Consider the following 16,154-nt stretch of genomic DNA (forward strand, 5'->3'; position numbering starts at 1 on the left):
GGCATGAAGTTCCCTAAGTGGAAATTTGCAAATAACATGGAGGCAAAAGGGGGCCAGGGTAGTATGGGGAGGAAATGGGCAGCATCGACACATGATTTGACAGTCCCTGAAGCCAATGAGTGAATGGGGTTCAACACAAATTTAAACGCAGGTGGAAATTACGAGTTTTAGTATTGAAATTAAAACTCGCAATTGTATTGAGCGTGTAAGTGGAAACTCCCTAAGTAAGTGTAGAAACTCCCGAGAAAGCTACTCAATTTCCACTTTTGGAACTTCCACTCTTGGAGATTTATGATAAATATTTTTTTAGCTATTTAAAATTTGATTCGTACGACGCTCGAGCGACGCGCTTAACTCGAGCGACGCGCCTAGCTCGAGCGACGCGCCTAGCTCGAGCGACGCGCCTAGCTCGAGCGACGCGCCTAGCTCGAGCGACGCGCCTAGCTCGAGCGACGCGCCTAGCTCGAGCGACGCGCCTAGCTCGAGCGACGCGCCTAGCTCGAGCGACGCGCCTAGCTCGAGCGACGCGCCTAGCTCGATAGGGTTGTTAATGCTGTATAAAAGATAAATATTTAGTTCATATTTTCACATGAATCCGTTGAAAATTTGAGAGCTATTAATAAAAATTATTACTTACTTCGATATGAGCGATGAAAATGTTTAATGCAAGTTGGAAAATGTCAAGAGATTTCATCAATATTTTTGGATTTTGTATGATCAAGAACTAAAAGCCTTACAACTAACACTTCCAATTTGTAGCATGGTTCTGGCGATCTTCAGTTATTTATTAAATATGGCGACTTTTTTGATGGAAATTTGAAAAAACACAAAGTAGTTGTGTGAAGATACACAACATAGTCGTGTAAGTGGCTTCCCGGCGCATATGCACAACCCAGTTGTGTAAGTGGCTGCCTTTACACAACTACGTTATGGGCGAAAACACAATTTTTGTAACAGTGTAGTATTATTAAGGAAATATTTAATCAATGTGCAAAAATTAAGTAATAATCTTTCTGATTTCAGCTCCAGCGTTTCCAAGACCACACATCGACCTTTTTGAGGGCTTATCAACGCACAATTTAAGTGAAGCTATTCCCGGTGTAAATTTAGCCCTAGGACCTCATAGTACTGGAACTGCAATTAATTTTGAGGGTAAGTTTTATCCAAAATATTTTTTAACTCTGAATAAATCCGTGAAATACTTTAAAACCACATTTTTAAGTTATGCAAGCGGCTGTAATCTGTCAGACTTAAATATCAACTTTTTGTTTGGTCTCTTTGGGTGCATTTTATTATTTTTTTTCCAACAGGGTTGCGTGCAGCTAGTTTTTACCTCGCCTAATTCACCAAATAACCTTTTGTGTCGGCGGGTGTATAATTAATGATTCGCTGCACATTTTCCGTCAAAGGCACCTTTCCGAAGGCCGTCTGGGACATACGAGAGTCAAATTAAATTTTTACTTGACGTCATAAAGAAAAGAAAATAATTAGTTTATTCTCCAAATATATAAATTCTAAATTCCTGTTACTAGGAAAATAATCGCGGGTGACGCGATTGCTTAATTACTATCTCGGAATCTCTGCTTAATTGCCCTTCTGCGTCAGGATTGACATTTGCCGCGACCAAATTGAATGTGGCTGCGGCTGATAAGCATCTCTGTTCGCTTTTCATTCATGAAAGGGGGCGTTATGTCGCTTACTCAATTATAATTAGAAAAAACGAACAGATAAAAATGTTAAGTCCAATCGAAATAGTTCTGAATTCTGAAATATAAGACATGCGATTCGCTTTCCCACAAATAAAATTATGGAAAGTCACTTTCGATGTTTCCCTTTTTTACTATATTATTTTTTTGTCATTCACATTCAGAGCAACATCGATTTTATAACGCAAGACGACGACAAATTTATTAGACAACAAAGAGAGTCGCGGCGCCTTTCGGTTATGCATGCAGCATGGCACTACCACCCCACCGAAACGGGGGTGTGCGCACCTGCCCGTACAAAACACAAAACTGGATTGTAATGGCCAGGGAGTTGCGGCTCGATCAAAAATCTGAATCGTTTTCAATGGCTCGTCGATAACGAACGGCGCTTTTTACGCAAGGGGTGCACAGTGAATAAGCAGGGTGGAAAGTGGCACTTTATTGCACAGGCTAATCGAGGGTTGGTTTTTCCGATCGCTTTGTAACGGCAGGTGCATGCACTTGCCGGTGCAGAACGCGACACATGTGACATAATTCACACACAATGTTAATAAAAAGTCAATACTCTGCCTTGAGAGGGAAATTAGTCACTGTGAAATTGAAAATAAATTCATAATTGGATAAGTTGTATTTCAAAGAAAAAAAAATTAACAAATCCATTAGGAAGTTTCAGATATGTTTTAAATTGGAAAATTTACTGAATATTCTGAAATTATTCTTTGTATAAAAATTAAACAATAAAAAAAATTAAATATCTATCTGAAAATTTTGTGCTTAAAAGAGCCAAATTTATAAAAGCATGCAAATAAATTTCAAAATATATTTTCGTGAATGGACGCCATTATTTTATTTTCCCCTTTTTGAACGTCGTTTGCCCAATTTTTTGATACCCGGAAGGGAGAAGGAAAATGTACCTTAACCCTCTGCGAATTTCCTGCGCATTATGGTTTCCGTATAAAATCGGGAGAGGCGGCATTTGCATTTTTATGGCGCCTCCTCGTAAAATAGGCCTGCCGCACTTTGCTCAGCACAAATTTGCCCGCCCGCCCGCGCGCCAAGCCAACGGCCACGCTTTCCCCTTCGCATTTTTCAACGAGAGCTGCTTTTTGCAGCACCAGCAAACTAAGTGAATTTCGCACACGGGCCGCGTTCATAAAAGATATTGCTGAGGAATAACATGCGAAACTGTAATTCGGGCAGAAACGCTGCCCCAGCTGAAAAAATTGAGCCATTGCGCCAGAGTGAAACAATAATTCTTCGCTCCGTTCGCTAATGGAGTTTAAAGAGTAGAAAGGAACTCTCGAGTCTTCTTAATATTATTTATATGGATCATCAGAATCTGTACTGATGGAATTAAACCTTCATTAGACGTTGAAATTGTTAAAACTCAACTTTTGAAATACAAGAAAGCAGAATTTTCGCATTTAAAAGAGCTAAAGTGTCTATAAAAATTAAAAAAAGTGTATTATTTGATGCCTAATCTTCATGACGTTTCTGAAATTCCTCACTAGTACTTTAGCACTAGAAAAAAAGGGATCTGCTCTGTTGAAAATTCTGAGATCAATTCACTTGCACAGGTTGAAAAATGTCATGGGTGAAATTAAATCTTGAAAATTAAAACTGTCTTAAAATAGTGTAAAAATAAATAAATTAGAGACATAAATATATTTTGGTTGCTTTTTTCAGTTTAAAATTATATATTTTTTTTTTAATTAAATAATTTTTTTTGGTCAGTTGCACTGATTTGAGTATTAGATTGTGAAATTGTGGGAGCTCTACTTTAGAGAGTAGAATTGAACACGAAATCCAGAATTTCCTTCCATTTGTCTGAGCACGCACCTCATTTATTTGATATTCCGCAAAGTCAGCGAGATTTGTTTATTCGTGAGCAAGCAGAGAGCAAATGAATGCGCGCTGTAGTTACGCAAAGATGAGCCAGCGCGAGTAGCCTCTGGCGGAGACTTATTCGTCGTCGTCGCCACAAAAAGATGCGACTCCTTTTCGCTCAACAAACACACTCGCGAGCATAACAGCCCTCGGGGACACGCACGCGGCATGTAATTTATGACACTGAGTGCTTTCATTGACGGAGAACGCCGACTCACACGGCAACCAACTAATTTCAAAACCTGCAGTATTCAAAAGCTTTATTTCCACTTTAAACAATCTGCATGTCAAGTTTCCTCTGGAAAAGCTGCGATCATAAAATGTCAGCAAAAATCTATACATTATCTTAGCTTAATTGGCGACATTTTTTAGGTACTGTATTTTGATCATTTGAAGCAGATTTTAATATAATTTGTGTATTTTTTTTTATCATTTTTAGGTCTGATTAGTAATGATAAAACTTCAAATAATCAGAGTTTGCATTGTTGTAATAACAAAACACAATTGTTTTTTATTTTGGTAATGATGTTGTATTATTAAGTTAATTAGCTGGTAAGGTTAGTAAGAACTGCAAGAAAATCATATTAATAATGACGATGGTAGTAAAATTAGCTAGAGGAAATATAATTAAAAATGTTAACAATGATCAAAATTATATTTTAGGGATTATTTCTTTAGTATATATCGATGCTTTAAAATATTTATTAGTAAGGAAATTTGTAATTGATGGTTGAATGATTTGGGTTAACATGAAATAGCAAAGTATCAATTTAATCAATTTAGCTGTAATCATAATTTAACTTGGAAGTTTTTGTAATTAATTTATGATGAAACTTCAGGGTAAAAACGAGATTTTCAATAACATACACTCGGATTGGCAGAATTTTATTATGAGACAATAGCAACCTCTCCTGCTCAATTACAGCATGTCTTTCGCAGCTGGCTATTAAAAAAGAAGAAAAATAAATATGTCAACATAACTTAATACCACGTCAGTACCACGTGTAAAACGCTTCGTTTAATTCGTGCACAGGGTGTAGCGTTTATTTAATTATTTTATATTTCACCCGGCCTCCGATTCCGAGAATGATGAGACGCTTCTTTTCGCTGCACTGCGATAGCTCGCGTACGGGAATGTGAACCGAGGAGCGACGAGAACTCTTTGACGAGTGCCGCCGCATTTTCCTTCCCTGTTATTTGTTTGCCATAACAACAAGAGATTATGACAGAGATTGAGGCACGGATGGAATTTTTATTGGACCATCATATCTATAGCACACAATCAGGGCTTGAAATGTAATTCATACAAAATATTTAATTTCCTTGAAAATTAAGGAAATGAAGTCATTTTAAAACTTGTGAAAGAATTTCATTTATCGATTTTATTCAAACTGATTCAAATTTTGAAAAATACTTTTTGATGCCTTATTCAATTATTTCATTCAACGTACAAAAATCATCTGGGGTCTAATTCTGTAAGATAGAATCGTCCCATTTCCATTTCTATTTCATTTTCCATTTGCTTACCCATTCCATTTCGTCGCCTTTTTCGATAACGACTTCTATTTCGCTGCCATTCCATTTCCATTTCTATTTCGTTGTCAATTTTAATAATTGAGCCATATTTATATTTATATATATTTATTTATATTTAATTTAATTATTGCATATATTATGCGCTTACAGTAATTTTCAAATGATTTTTAATATACTCAAGTCAATAAAATGTATAAAAAATTATTTCAATAAGGCGTTGAGTCAAAAGTACCACAGTGTGGGAGCAAATTGTGGTACCACAGTGTGGGCGCAAATTGTGGTACCACAGTGTGGGCGCAAATTGTGGTACCACAGTGTGGGCGGAAATTGTGGTACCACAGTGTGAGCGCAAATTGTGGTACCACAGTGCGGGCGCAAATTGTGGTACCACAGTGTGGGAGCAAATTGTGGTACCACAGTGTGGGAGCAAATTGTGGTACCACAGTGTGGGCGCAAATTGTGGTACCACAGGGTGGGCGCAAATTGTGGTACCACAGTGTGGGCGCAAATTGTGGTACCACAGTGTGGGAGCAAATTGTGGTACCACAGTGTGGGAGCAAATTGTGGTACCACAGTGTGGGCGCAAATTGTGGTACCACATTGTGGGAGCAAATTGTGGTACCACAGTGTGGGCGAAAATTGTGGTACCAGTGTGGGCGGAAATTGTGGTACCACAGTGTGGGCGCAAATTGTGGTACCACAGTGTGGGAGCAAATTGTGGTACCACAGTGTGGGAGCAAATTGTGGTACCACAGTGTGGGGGAAAATTGTGGTACCACATTGTGGGAGCAAATTGTGGTACCACAGTGTGGGCGAAAATTGTGGTACCACAGTGTGGGCGCAAATTGTGGTACCACATTGTGGGAGCAAATTGTGGTACCACAGTGTGGGCGCAAATTGTGGTACCACATTGTGGGGGCAAATTGTGGTACCACAGTGTGGGCGCAAATTGTGGTACCAAACAGCGCACGCGATGAATTAAATAATATAAAATACATGGTTGCTAATTTGCTAAAAAAAAATATTATAATTGTATTTGAATTCAACCAATTTTTAAGAAATTGATTTAATTAACTTCGTGAAAGGAAAAATTATCTTGATCCCCTCTAATTATGAGCCATAAAAAGATTCGATTAAAAGGGGGTGCGAGAGACATATAAGAATTATAAATATACATTTTCATTGAAAATTAAATAATTCATATAATTTTATCAACCTGAATATTAAAAACCATTCGAAGAGCACTGTAAGCATAGGGAATAATTAAATTAAATATAAATAAATAAATGGCTCAACTATTAAAATTGACGACGAAATAGAAATGGAAATGGATAGGCTGCGAAATAGAAGTCATAATCGAAAAAGGCGACGAAACCCTGGCTAGTTGTAAACCCTGTCTTCTCTTTATTTCTCCAATTTAAAAATTTTTGTACAGGCCGAGAAGCATAAATAATAATAAAAATAATAATAATAATCATGTTTATTGCATTCATATTTTAAAACTTTTATGTTAAAAATAGCTACTTTTGAAAAAAATTTTATTACGCAAAACAAAATTTTGCAATAAAAAATTATAAAGAATGTAAGTATGTGAGATGGGCGCAGAGCGCGGGTGTACAATTACTTAAGCGCACCAAATAAACGATGCAGAAAAAATCTTTCTATGAAAGGGGTACGCTTTTGATAGTAGACCAATAAATCTATATGTAATTATAATTAAGATTTTATTAAAAAAAAAAGTGAGATTAGTTGTTCTGCATGAATTGAAAAACTCACAATCAGTGGAAAATATTTTGAGCAATTAGGTATAACATTATATTATAAACAGTCCAATCGATCTGCCAAACAGCGCACGCGATTAATTAAATAATATAAAATACATTGTTGCTCATTTGCTAAATAAAACATTAAAATCGCATTTAAATTCTACCTATTTTTAAGAAATTGATTTCAATTGATTTCATTAAAGAAAAAAAAATCCCCTTGATCCCCTCTAATTATGAGCCGTAAAAAGATTCGCGCTTAAGGGGGCGCGTCTTTATTTTTTAAGAATAACGCAAACTCTAAATGTTATGTTATACATTTTCTTTCAAAATTTATTTATTTATTTATTCTCCATTCAGATACATGAAATACACAACATCTTACATCAAGTCAATACATAAAAAATTAAATAATTCATATAATTTTATAAATTTTATGGACTTGAATATATTGAAAATCACTGTAAGCAGTAAGCATAGGCAATAATTAAATTAAATAATAAATAAATAAATAAATGGCATAACTAAAAAAATTGACAACGAAATAGAAATGGAATGGCAGCGAAATAGAAGTCGTTATCAAAAAAGGCGACGAAATAGAATGGGTAAGCAAATGGAAAATGAAATAGAAATGGAAATGGAACGATTCTATCTTACAGAATTAGACCCCTGGTATATTTGAATTTCATTCTCACCCAAATGATCCTTGTGAAATTTGTTTTGAAATCTTTGTTTGGCCACAAAATGAATCAGAAAATTATTCCGTCCTTCAAAAGAATCGATAATCCGAAAGTCCAATTTCGCTGATGGTAGGAAAAGTTCTGAATGTGAGCAATTTCTGTTGAAAGAGAAAGCATCGTACGTGCACGCGAAGAACAGACAGATTTTACGCGGCTCGCCAAATCAGATGCAAATTAAGGGTGTGCGGGCGAAGAAGAGAGGCAGCCACTTGGGGATAATCCTCTAGAATGCTCCATTTAATTCTGCCGCTCTTCATATACGTATATAATACTCAGCAGATGATATAAAGCAGAGCGCCGCCGTTGTTGAATCGGTGCCAAATTCATCCCCGCCTCGTCTTCTTGATTTTTTTTATTCATATTATTTCACGAAAGGAAGACGCAGAGTATAAAATCTCCGTCTGGCTGAATGGGCAGAAAACGCGGCGGATAATGGCTTTTTTATTGGGCGTCGCACGCAGCTGGAGACGAAAATATAAATAATCACCGCGTCAAATAGAATTTATCTCGGAGAACTTCAATATTATTTTCAAATGTATGATTTACTGAATCTGAATAATATCTGGTTTTGGAGTAATTTTTTAAAGATTTTTTTTATCTATAAAATATATTTTTAAAACTTTGAAATTTTGGCTACGCAACTTTGAAACTATTAATAATTTAACATATTAATTATAAGAAATAAAATTAAAATTGACTATAAATTTATTTCAAAAATGAAGTATAAGGATTAATATAACCAATTTAATTGGCCAGCATATCTATTACTCTATATTTATTTAGGCCTTTACACAGTAAAGAGCATCTTTATCGCTTGTCAATGTAGGTTAAGAATAAAAATTTTTGCTTTTACAAAATATCGCTGCTCTTGTTTGGATTTTGACCACTCAAATTGTAGTAGTTTTGTATACTTAACAAGATTTGAAACATTATAAAAACAAAATAATTTTCAAAAATTTCTCTCTTTTCTTTTTGTATTCAACTTGAAAAAAATTAACTGGATTATTAAATTTGAACAGAGTAAAATTGATCAATTAATCGTGAGCAAGAATGGACGCAAAACCCAAAATCAGCAAAGTGGGCGTTGATTTAATTGAGAAGCGTGCTCTGTCAGCTATTTTTCCAGCAGTAAATAATGCGTCGGTTGCATAAGCGCACTAAGCTATTCAAACGACGCGAAAGAAAGAACAAAACTTTTTTTGCATACATTCAGCATGTTCGCTCGCGTTGACATTGTTTCCAGCGGCTCTCTTTTTTCTGCCGCTTTTTGTGTTTTTCACTGGGCCAAAGCGCGGCTCATAATAGATGGTGCTCGCGGGGTATATTATTGATCTGAAAACTACACGGGCTTCACCGCAATATTAACGGCGAGAGAGAAAAAGAGCACCAGACCCGTCCACTCTCTCTCACTATCGTGCATTCTAAATACATTATTCATTTTATTGTTCGGCCAAATCGATCCCGCGGCTCAATGGGAAATAAACTCGTTCGGCCCAAACCGTGCAGCGGAAAATTCATTTTGGCGTGGAAATTTTGCACTCAATTTGGTATAACAAGGGCGATTATGTGGCCAAATGAAAAATGAGCTGGCGGTGCGGGAATTTGTGAAGTAAGTCGATTGAATGAAGTCTTACAGAAACACAATAAATCCCATTTTATTACAGGGCCTTATTTATTGCACAAAAATCAGTTTACTTACAACACATATCTTTTCCCACATTTTTTAATTTTTAAATTTGAAGTATTAAGTATTTTTTGTTTTCGTAACTGGTATATATAATTTTTTTTAAACTCAACACAACTTTATGAACTAAAACGTGATTTATAATGTGAAAGAATTTATGTAAATACAAAATCATTTTTTTTATGCTTGACTTTGATCTATAAAACAGTAATTTATGTAAATTTTACTGGCTACATGTAGCACCATTTTTTTTAAGATAAAGTTTAAATCGAGCTAATATTTAATTCAATAACATTTTCAGTCGATTCATCTTGATACCAAATTTTCACTCGTGGTGAATCTCACTCGTACAGAAGAGGATTGTAAATTTTCATTAAATTTTTATAATCTTTTCCAGAATCCTAATAACACTTTTCTGATGAAAATAAAAAAACTATGTACTTTAAAATCGGTTTAATTTAAAAAATCTTGTTTTTCTGATTTCAGGAACTGATAGAAAATTTCGCCTTCCCCAGTCAGTATTCTCCAAAGTGGTAGACTTACTTAGTAATAGTCCAGAATTCACGTTGACACTGTCTTTGCTGCAAAGGGTGGGCAACGTTGGCAGTATTTTTTCTTTGTCAAATGGCTCAAACAGGTAAGCATTCGATTTTTTAAATCTAATAATTTGTTGGAAAAATCCACTTTCCAGAATATAATATTGACATTTCGATTGTGACGATTTTGAACTTTGCAGCTACTTGGAGCTGCAGTCGAGTGGCTACAAAAAAGAAGTGCGTTTACACTACACCCACGGGGGCAGGACTTTTGTAGAATCGTTCCAAGTTCACTTAGCGGACGGTGTGTGGCACAGACTAGCCTTGTGGGTCAGCGGGGCCCAAGTTGAGTTGTTAGTGGACTGTAAACACCACTTCAAGCGAGTGCTACACGCGGCGCCCGACAGAAACTTTTCCAACGCGTCCTCGCACCAAAGTGATAGTGAGTTCGGAGACCAACTCGCGTTATGGCTGGGCCAGCGATACGTCAAGCACTCACTTTTTATGGCAAGTACTCTAAAAGCTACAAAATGATCAATAAATTTATAATTGCGGTTTGTCCTGTTTCCTGTTCGTAAATTTTGTTACTATTTTCCTTCAATATTTTTCTTGATTTACTAAATTTTGGTTGGTTGAACTTGATTAATTAAGACATTCATTACACATCGTTATTATGCAAATCCATGCATATGAAGATAAAAAGCAATTAATTCTAACTGTTTTACATGCATTTTTATAATTGAGTAGACTCAAAATGGTTAAAATTGGTTTCAACAGTAAAAGGAAGATTTTAAACTGTTGGATTAATTTTGAAGCGTTTTCAATATTCAATGGTTTATATTATTAATTTTTCACCTCCCTTTGAACGTGCAAAAGTTCCGTTGTCAAGTATGAATTAAAGCGCTTTTTTTTTCCTTTTTTTTTTGTTATTTCGAGAAGAAAACTGAAGTTTTTTAATTTGCCTTTGTAGGGCATCCTGCAAGATGTACGCGTGGTGGCTGGTCCCCATGGGTACCTTAGTCAGTGTCCTAGAGTGGATTCGGTCTGTCCAACCTGTGGTCAGTTCCAAATTCTGCAAGCCACCGTTGAGGACCTCACGGCGCGCGTCAACCAACTTGTACAAAAAGTAAGTTCATTTTGTCTTACATGATATATTTTGTCTTACAACATATATGATATAATTTTTTCAAAAATTTGGCATAAAAATTACATTATTTTTGTGTGTGATTATAGAAGTATCCTAATTATTTTAATCACATGATTGACATGATTCTTAAAACCATTCATTCCCCCCCCCCCAAATAAATTAAAATTATCTTATTTTTTTTTCAATAAAAGAAGGTCTATGAAAAAATCAGCTGAGGGTTGCATATTAAAATTGCCCTTATCAGTCCTTATTTCTATAACAACACTACCTAAGTATAAAATTCACTACATTTCAAAATCTATTTTAGAGAGAACCTGGTACCTATTCAATGACTTTATATTTTACTTGTTATAATGGAATGCTATTATGATTTACTTGTAAACGCGTTTATTTGTAAGTTGGAAGCCAACACACAATGTGACAATGTGTCTTTCAGTCTCTATTGTCGATCGTCCTCGGAAGGCGCGAGACGTAATTTAGGGCGAAAATTGTCTGCGCTCGTTAGAGAGCAGATGTTGCTTGTTTGGAACGATCGTTAATTTATTACACCAAAGACTTTAACTTGGGCGAGAGCACTGCTGGGAATTTATGTTACCGTCGGGAGTTGTGGTACGATAAATTTTCCAATAATCAGCAGATTACCCCTGTAATGCGCAACCTCTCGAGACGATAACGTCTGCGGGAGCTTTTCATTTGAGCGCAGACAATTTATCGCACCAACAGCGCGAATCAATTTGCAGCGTTACAAGAAATCGAATAGCTCAATTTGCATTTTAATGCTATAATCCGATTACAATGTTGTTAACGAGAATCAATCAATCTAGTATTTTAAGTGATTTCACAGTTTGTTTCAGAATTAATCTTTCGTCTGATTAATTAAAATTATATTACTCAAACAATAATCAATTAATTTTAATAAGCTTTTTATACTCTAATTATAGTATCAAGAAGTTAAAATTTAAAATTTGATTATTATATTTTATCTCTTACATCTGATATTAAAATTAAAGTTTTATTTTTAATGTATGGAAATGTACGGAAATATTATTCAAATCAAAAGCTACCGTCACATCTGCTTAGTTTATATACTTAAGCTTATAGAGCAATTATTTATAAATTAAATGTTTATAACAATTATCGACTTTTGCTCTTCTGTCAATAGTTGGAAGCCACCGAGGCGAGAATAAATAAGGTGGAGGAGTGTGATTGTCAAAAGTCCTGTAGAGTAAACGGCTCTGTACATTCTGATGGTGCTACTTGGCAGAGAGACTGCGATTTGTGTTCATGTGTGGTGAGTTTGAAACGTGGTTTTTTCCTTTTCAAAAAGTCTGTATTTTGAAATTTCCGCAGAAAGGTGATGTGCAGTGTCGTCGTGTGCAGTGTCCTGAAACAAAGTGTAAAAACCCAGTCGTCGCTCCCGGCGACTGCTGTCCAAGTTGTCTCAGTAAGTGTTCATCCTTTTCGCAAGCAAGACTTTCACCCCTTCCCTTTCTTTCTCTTGAGCCCATCAGCTGACGCTTTCCTTTGTTTCCTCCACAGAGCAGTGCTACTTTAAGGGAGTTTTTTACGACCACGGCGAGCAGGTCAACAACGAAAAACAGTGCGTCGAGTGTCAATGCGAGAACGGAGTGCTCAGGTGCACCCGAATTGACCCCCGCACAATGTGTCCCGAGCTGCGATGTCCCCCCGAGCAGCAGTTCAGTGTGCCCGACAAGTGCTGCAAATACTGTCCTGGTGAGCTTTTAATTAATTTTTATTTCTTGTAAAACAAAATTTAACGATAGCATGATTTTTCTTAAAAAAATAATTTACATAAGGCCTCTATTGCATGGCTATTCTTAATATTAATAACTCAGCATGAGTTTCAAGTAACTAGAAAAAAACGGACTTTTTATGCTATATTATAAATTTAGTTTGAAATTTTAGCAAACAACTAAAACGTTTAAAGTAAAAAGATAGAAAAAAATAATTATTTTTCACTTAAAACTGCATTTTTACCCTTTAAATTTAAAACTAATTGCTTGTTATTTGACATTTCAAATGAAAAGTAACTGCGCATGAAAATTATCAGTATAATTTATCCACAATTAAGTACTTTTTATTTCATAGACCTGTAACTAATTACAGGTTATTAAAAATTCACTGAAATATTGTTTATGTTTTTTTGTTACATGAACAAAATCATTCGTTTTCTTTTTCTTTTAAAATCTTATCACACGTCACGCACATTTGTATAAAAATTGCTCTTTTCCCCGTCAAAATCTTGATAAGCGGCTCATTTTCCCAAAATAAAATAAACGCGCATGAATGAAAAATTCCAACACGCAAAACAGTTTTGTCCCTTTGCGTCATCAGCTTTTTTAACCTTTTGAATGAACGCTATGTCAAATTAGATCACGTCCGTCAAAAAGTTTTCACTTTAAATTTTTTGCCGCCCCTGGTGGGCCACTAGCTAATCACCCCTTTCATGCTTTCGCCCATGAATGAGCCCAATTAATCTAACAACTAACGCTCTGTGCTGTGTGCTGCCTACTAATCAGGGACGGATTACTGCGCCAAAGGACATGTTTGCCATCCAAATGCCACTTGCCTCAACCTGCAAACCGAGTACTCCTGCCAATGTAACGTTGGTTTCCACGGCAATGGCCGCGTCTGCAAAGGTACGTCAATTTAAAAAAAGAAACGTCATAACTGCACAAGGCGACAGAATTTAAAAGTAATTAAAATTCAAAACTTTTGGAGGAATACAAATTTTTGAATCAAAATTATCATTTTAAAATTGAGTGACCAATATTTTATCATACAACCTTTTGAAAATTATTATAATACCTTTAAAAATTATAATAAATAGTAGAAACCGCTGTTTTTAAAAAAAAGTTGAATGGAGTTGAATTTGAACATAATATTATTGAAGATAATATCAGTTTTTACTTATTATTTTTTAGTTAAAAATAATTATTTTATATTAGGGGGATTATTTCGTATTGATTAATTTAATTCATTATATAATTTAAAAAAATGTATAGACTATACTATAGTATTATTAATTTAATTTACATTGTCTGCTCGTCGTGGATAATTAAGAGCAAAAGATCTGTTTCTCCATCTGACTGGCGTTTGCCATTGGAGAATACAACAAATCTCGTCTGCTGGTCTTATTTCGCTCACGTGGACTATCAACGGTGTCAACTTGCGTCTGACGATGCACTCGGTCTAGATTTTACCGCGACAGTCGCCTTTTGCTTGTGTTTATCTGATCAAGATGAAACTTTGCCAATGAAACCTATTAATTGTTTTTATTTAATTTGGGATTTTAGACGTGGACGAGTGCAGGGAGAAAGGCGGCCGTTTAGGCCACTACTGCGGCCTCAACACGATCTGCAGGAACGTGCAGGGATCGTACAAGTGCGAGTGTCTGCCCGGCTACAAACGGGTGGACGCGTTCAACTGCCGCGAGCACGACGAGTGCAGCTCCGGGGACCACAAGTGCCACCCGCACGCCACCTGCGCCAACACCGAGGGCAGCTACTCGTGCCACTGCAACCCAGGCTATGCCGGCGACGGATTCATCTGCCACCGTAAGTGTTCCAAAAATTTGATCCTCATTTTTAGCAGATGTAATAAATTTAAATTATCCCTTATTAATAATAATGAAAAATAAATTTCCAAAATATTTCAAGTGAAACAATTAAAAAAAATGGCTTTTTCACACTTCTTTACACATGGTAAAGAGATTGACTTTAATTCAATAGATAATTAATAAATTTATAAATGAAAAAAAGACTCATTTATATTAATTTTAAATAAATGAATTAGAAATTTATAGTAATTTATGCTGGGATTCGCTAAGATAATAGGAAAATTTGACATTTTTAGAGCTCCTTAAGCTCAATAAAGATTATAAAATATAAGTGAACGAATAAATTGCTTAACGTTAAGAATATTTGCACAAAAAAGTAAATTTAAAGATGCAATTAAATAATTGATCATTTATTTTTGTTCAGATTGGATTTATGTTTATAAACAAATATAAATTTTGATTCAACTTTTTATTGATGATATTTGGTGAATATTTTTGGAATAGCCATGTGCAACCAGACGTGCCAGAACGGCGGCGTGTGCGTGGCGCCGGACGAGTGTTCGTGCCGGCGCGGCTTCGCAGGGCCGAGCTGCGAACGGGACGTGGACGAGTGCGCCCTGGGAATCGCACAATGCCACGAGGCGGCCACCTGCGTCAACCAGCCTGGCTGGTATTACTGCACTTGCAACCCTGGATACCGTAGTGCCTCCAGCAATATTGGTCCTGTGTGTTTAGGTGAGAGGAAAAAATCTGAAAATATAATTAAGGCTTTAAAAATGTGAGCAAAATTAACTTAAAAATTCATCAATTATGTAATCGTTCTTGCTGATTTGTCAGATTTTGTAAGTTTTGTGGGACATAAATTAACAGCAAAAACAGCAAAGCTCAGACAAATATTTTTTTGAAATTTTTAATTAAATTATTAAATGAAAAAAAATGTAATTTTTAATATTTTCAAAAGATTTAAAGAGGTTTCTTACTACAAAAGATATTTAATTTTTCCCCAAATAGTTGAACTAATAAAACATAGACATAATTGAGCTGCATTAGTAAATTTTGGTTAATCTCAAACAAATAGGTGGAAAACTATTTTTCCCATCCCAACTATTATTTGGTCATCAAATAATTTTATTGCTAAATTTTCTTATACAGGGTGGCCCAAAATTCAACGACATATTTTAATTTACTGCCATTTTTGAACGGATGGAGATATTTGAGTTTTCTCAGCGGGAGAATGAAGTTCAGCTGTGGAAGTTTTGTTGGTGCTATGGGCACCCCATTGTTGCAACGCATTGTTACTGAAAAATAGCTACAACCGCAAACGAAAAATTTCTCTTATGGGATATCCATGTTAATTTTTAAACTTTTTAATTTTTTTACTTTTTTAACGAAACAAAATGTTTTCTAGCCTAAAATTTTGCGAGGAACACGATTCTGGTGTCTAAATTTTATTCCGTTAAGTATAAAATAGACTTTCTGACACAAATTTTATGAAAATGAAAGGTTAGGTCAAATTTGACCTCACCAATTGATTCAGCTTGCCGAGTTTACCCTTAGTACCAATTTTCGTTTCTT

The 16,154-nt window shown here is 35.5% G+C and overlaps 1 protein-coding gene across 4 annotated transcripts in view; it reads left to right on the top strand.

Moving 5' to 3' along the window:
• Nucleotides 1–16,154, top strand: part of LOC132203401 (protein kinase C-binding protein NELL1-like) — a 38,253-nt gene that overhangs the window by 13,693 nt on the left and 8,406 nt on the right. For 3 of the 4 annotated variants that reach the window (XM_059631176.1, XM_059631177.1, XM_059631178.1), the window contains exons 2-11: nucleotides 1,024–1,152; nucleotides 9,803–9,953; nucleotides 10,053–10,359; nucleotides 10,823–10,978; nucleotides 12,162–12,290; nucleotides 12,350–12,443; nucleotides 12,539–12,733; nucleotides 13,540–13,659; nucleotides 14,317–14,577; nucleotides 15,084–15,314. In XM_059631176.1, coding sequence (XP_059487159.1) covers nucleotides 1,024–1,152; nucleotides 9,803–9,953; nucleotides 10,053–10,359; nucleotides 10,823–10,978; nucleotides 12,162–12,290; nucleotides 12,350–12,443; nucleotides 12,539–12,733; nucleotides 13,540–13,659; nucleotides 14,317–14,577; nucleotides 15,084–15,314 — 1,773 coding nt within the window. The remainder of the gene's footprint in view (nucleotides 1–1,023; nucleotides 1,153–9,802; nucleotides 9,954–10,052; nucleotides 10,360–10,822; nucleotides 10,979–12,161; nucleotides 12,291–12,349; nucleotides 12,444–12,538; nucleotides 12,734–13,539; nucleotides 13,660–14,316; nucleotides 14,578–15,083; nucleotides 15,315–16,154) is intronic. The other variant, XM_059631179.1, reaches the window with a different exon arrangement.

The sequence above is a fragment of the Neocloeon triangulifer genome, unplaced genomic scaffold (assembly GCF_031216515.1).
Source record: "Neocloeon triangulifer isolate White Clay Creek 2 clone unplaced genomic scaffold, ASM3121651v1 ptg000017l, whole genome shotgun sequence".
Classification (NCBI taxonomy): Eukaryota; Metazoa; Arthropoda; class Insecta; order Ephemeroptera; family Baetidae; genus Neocloeon; species Neocloeon triangulifer.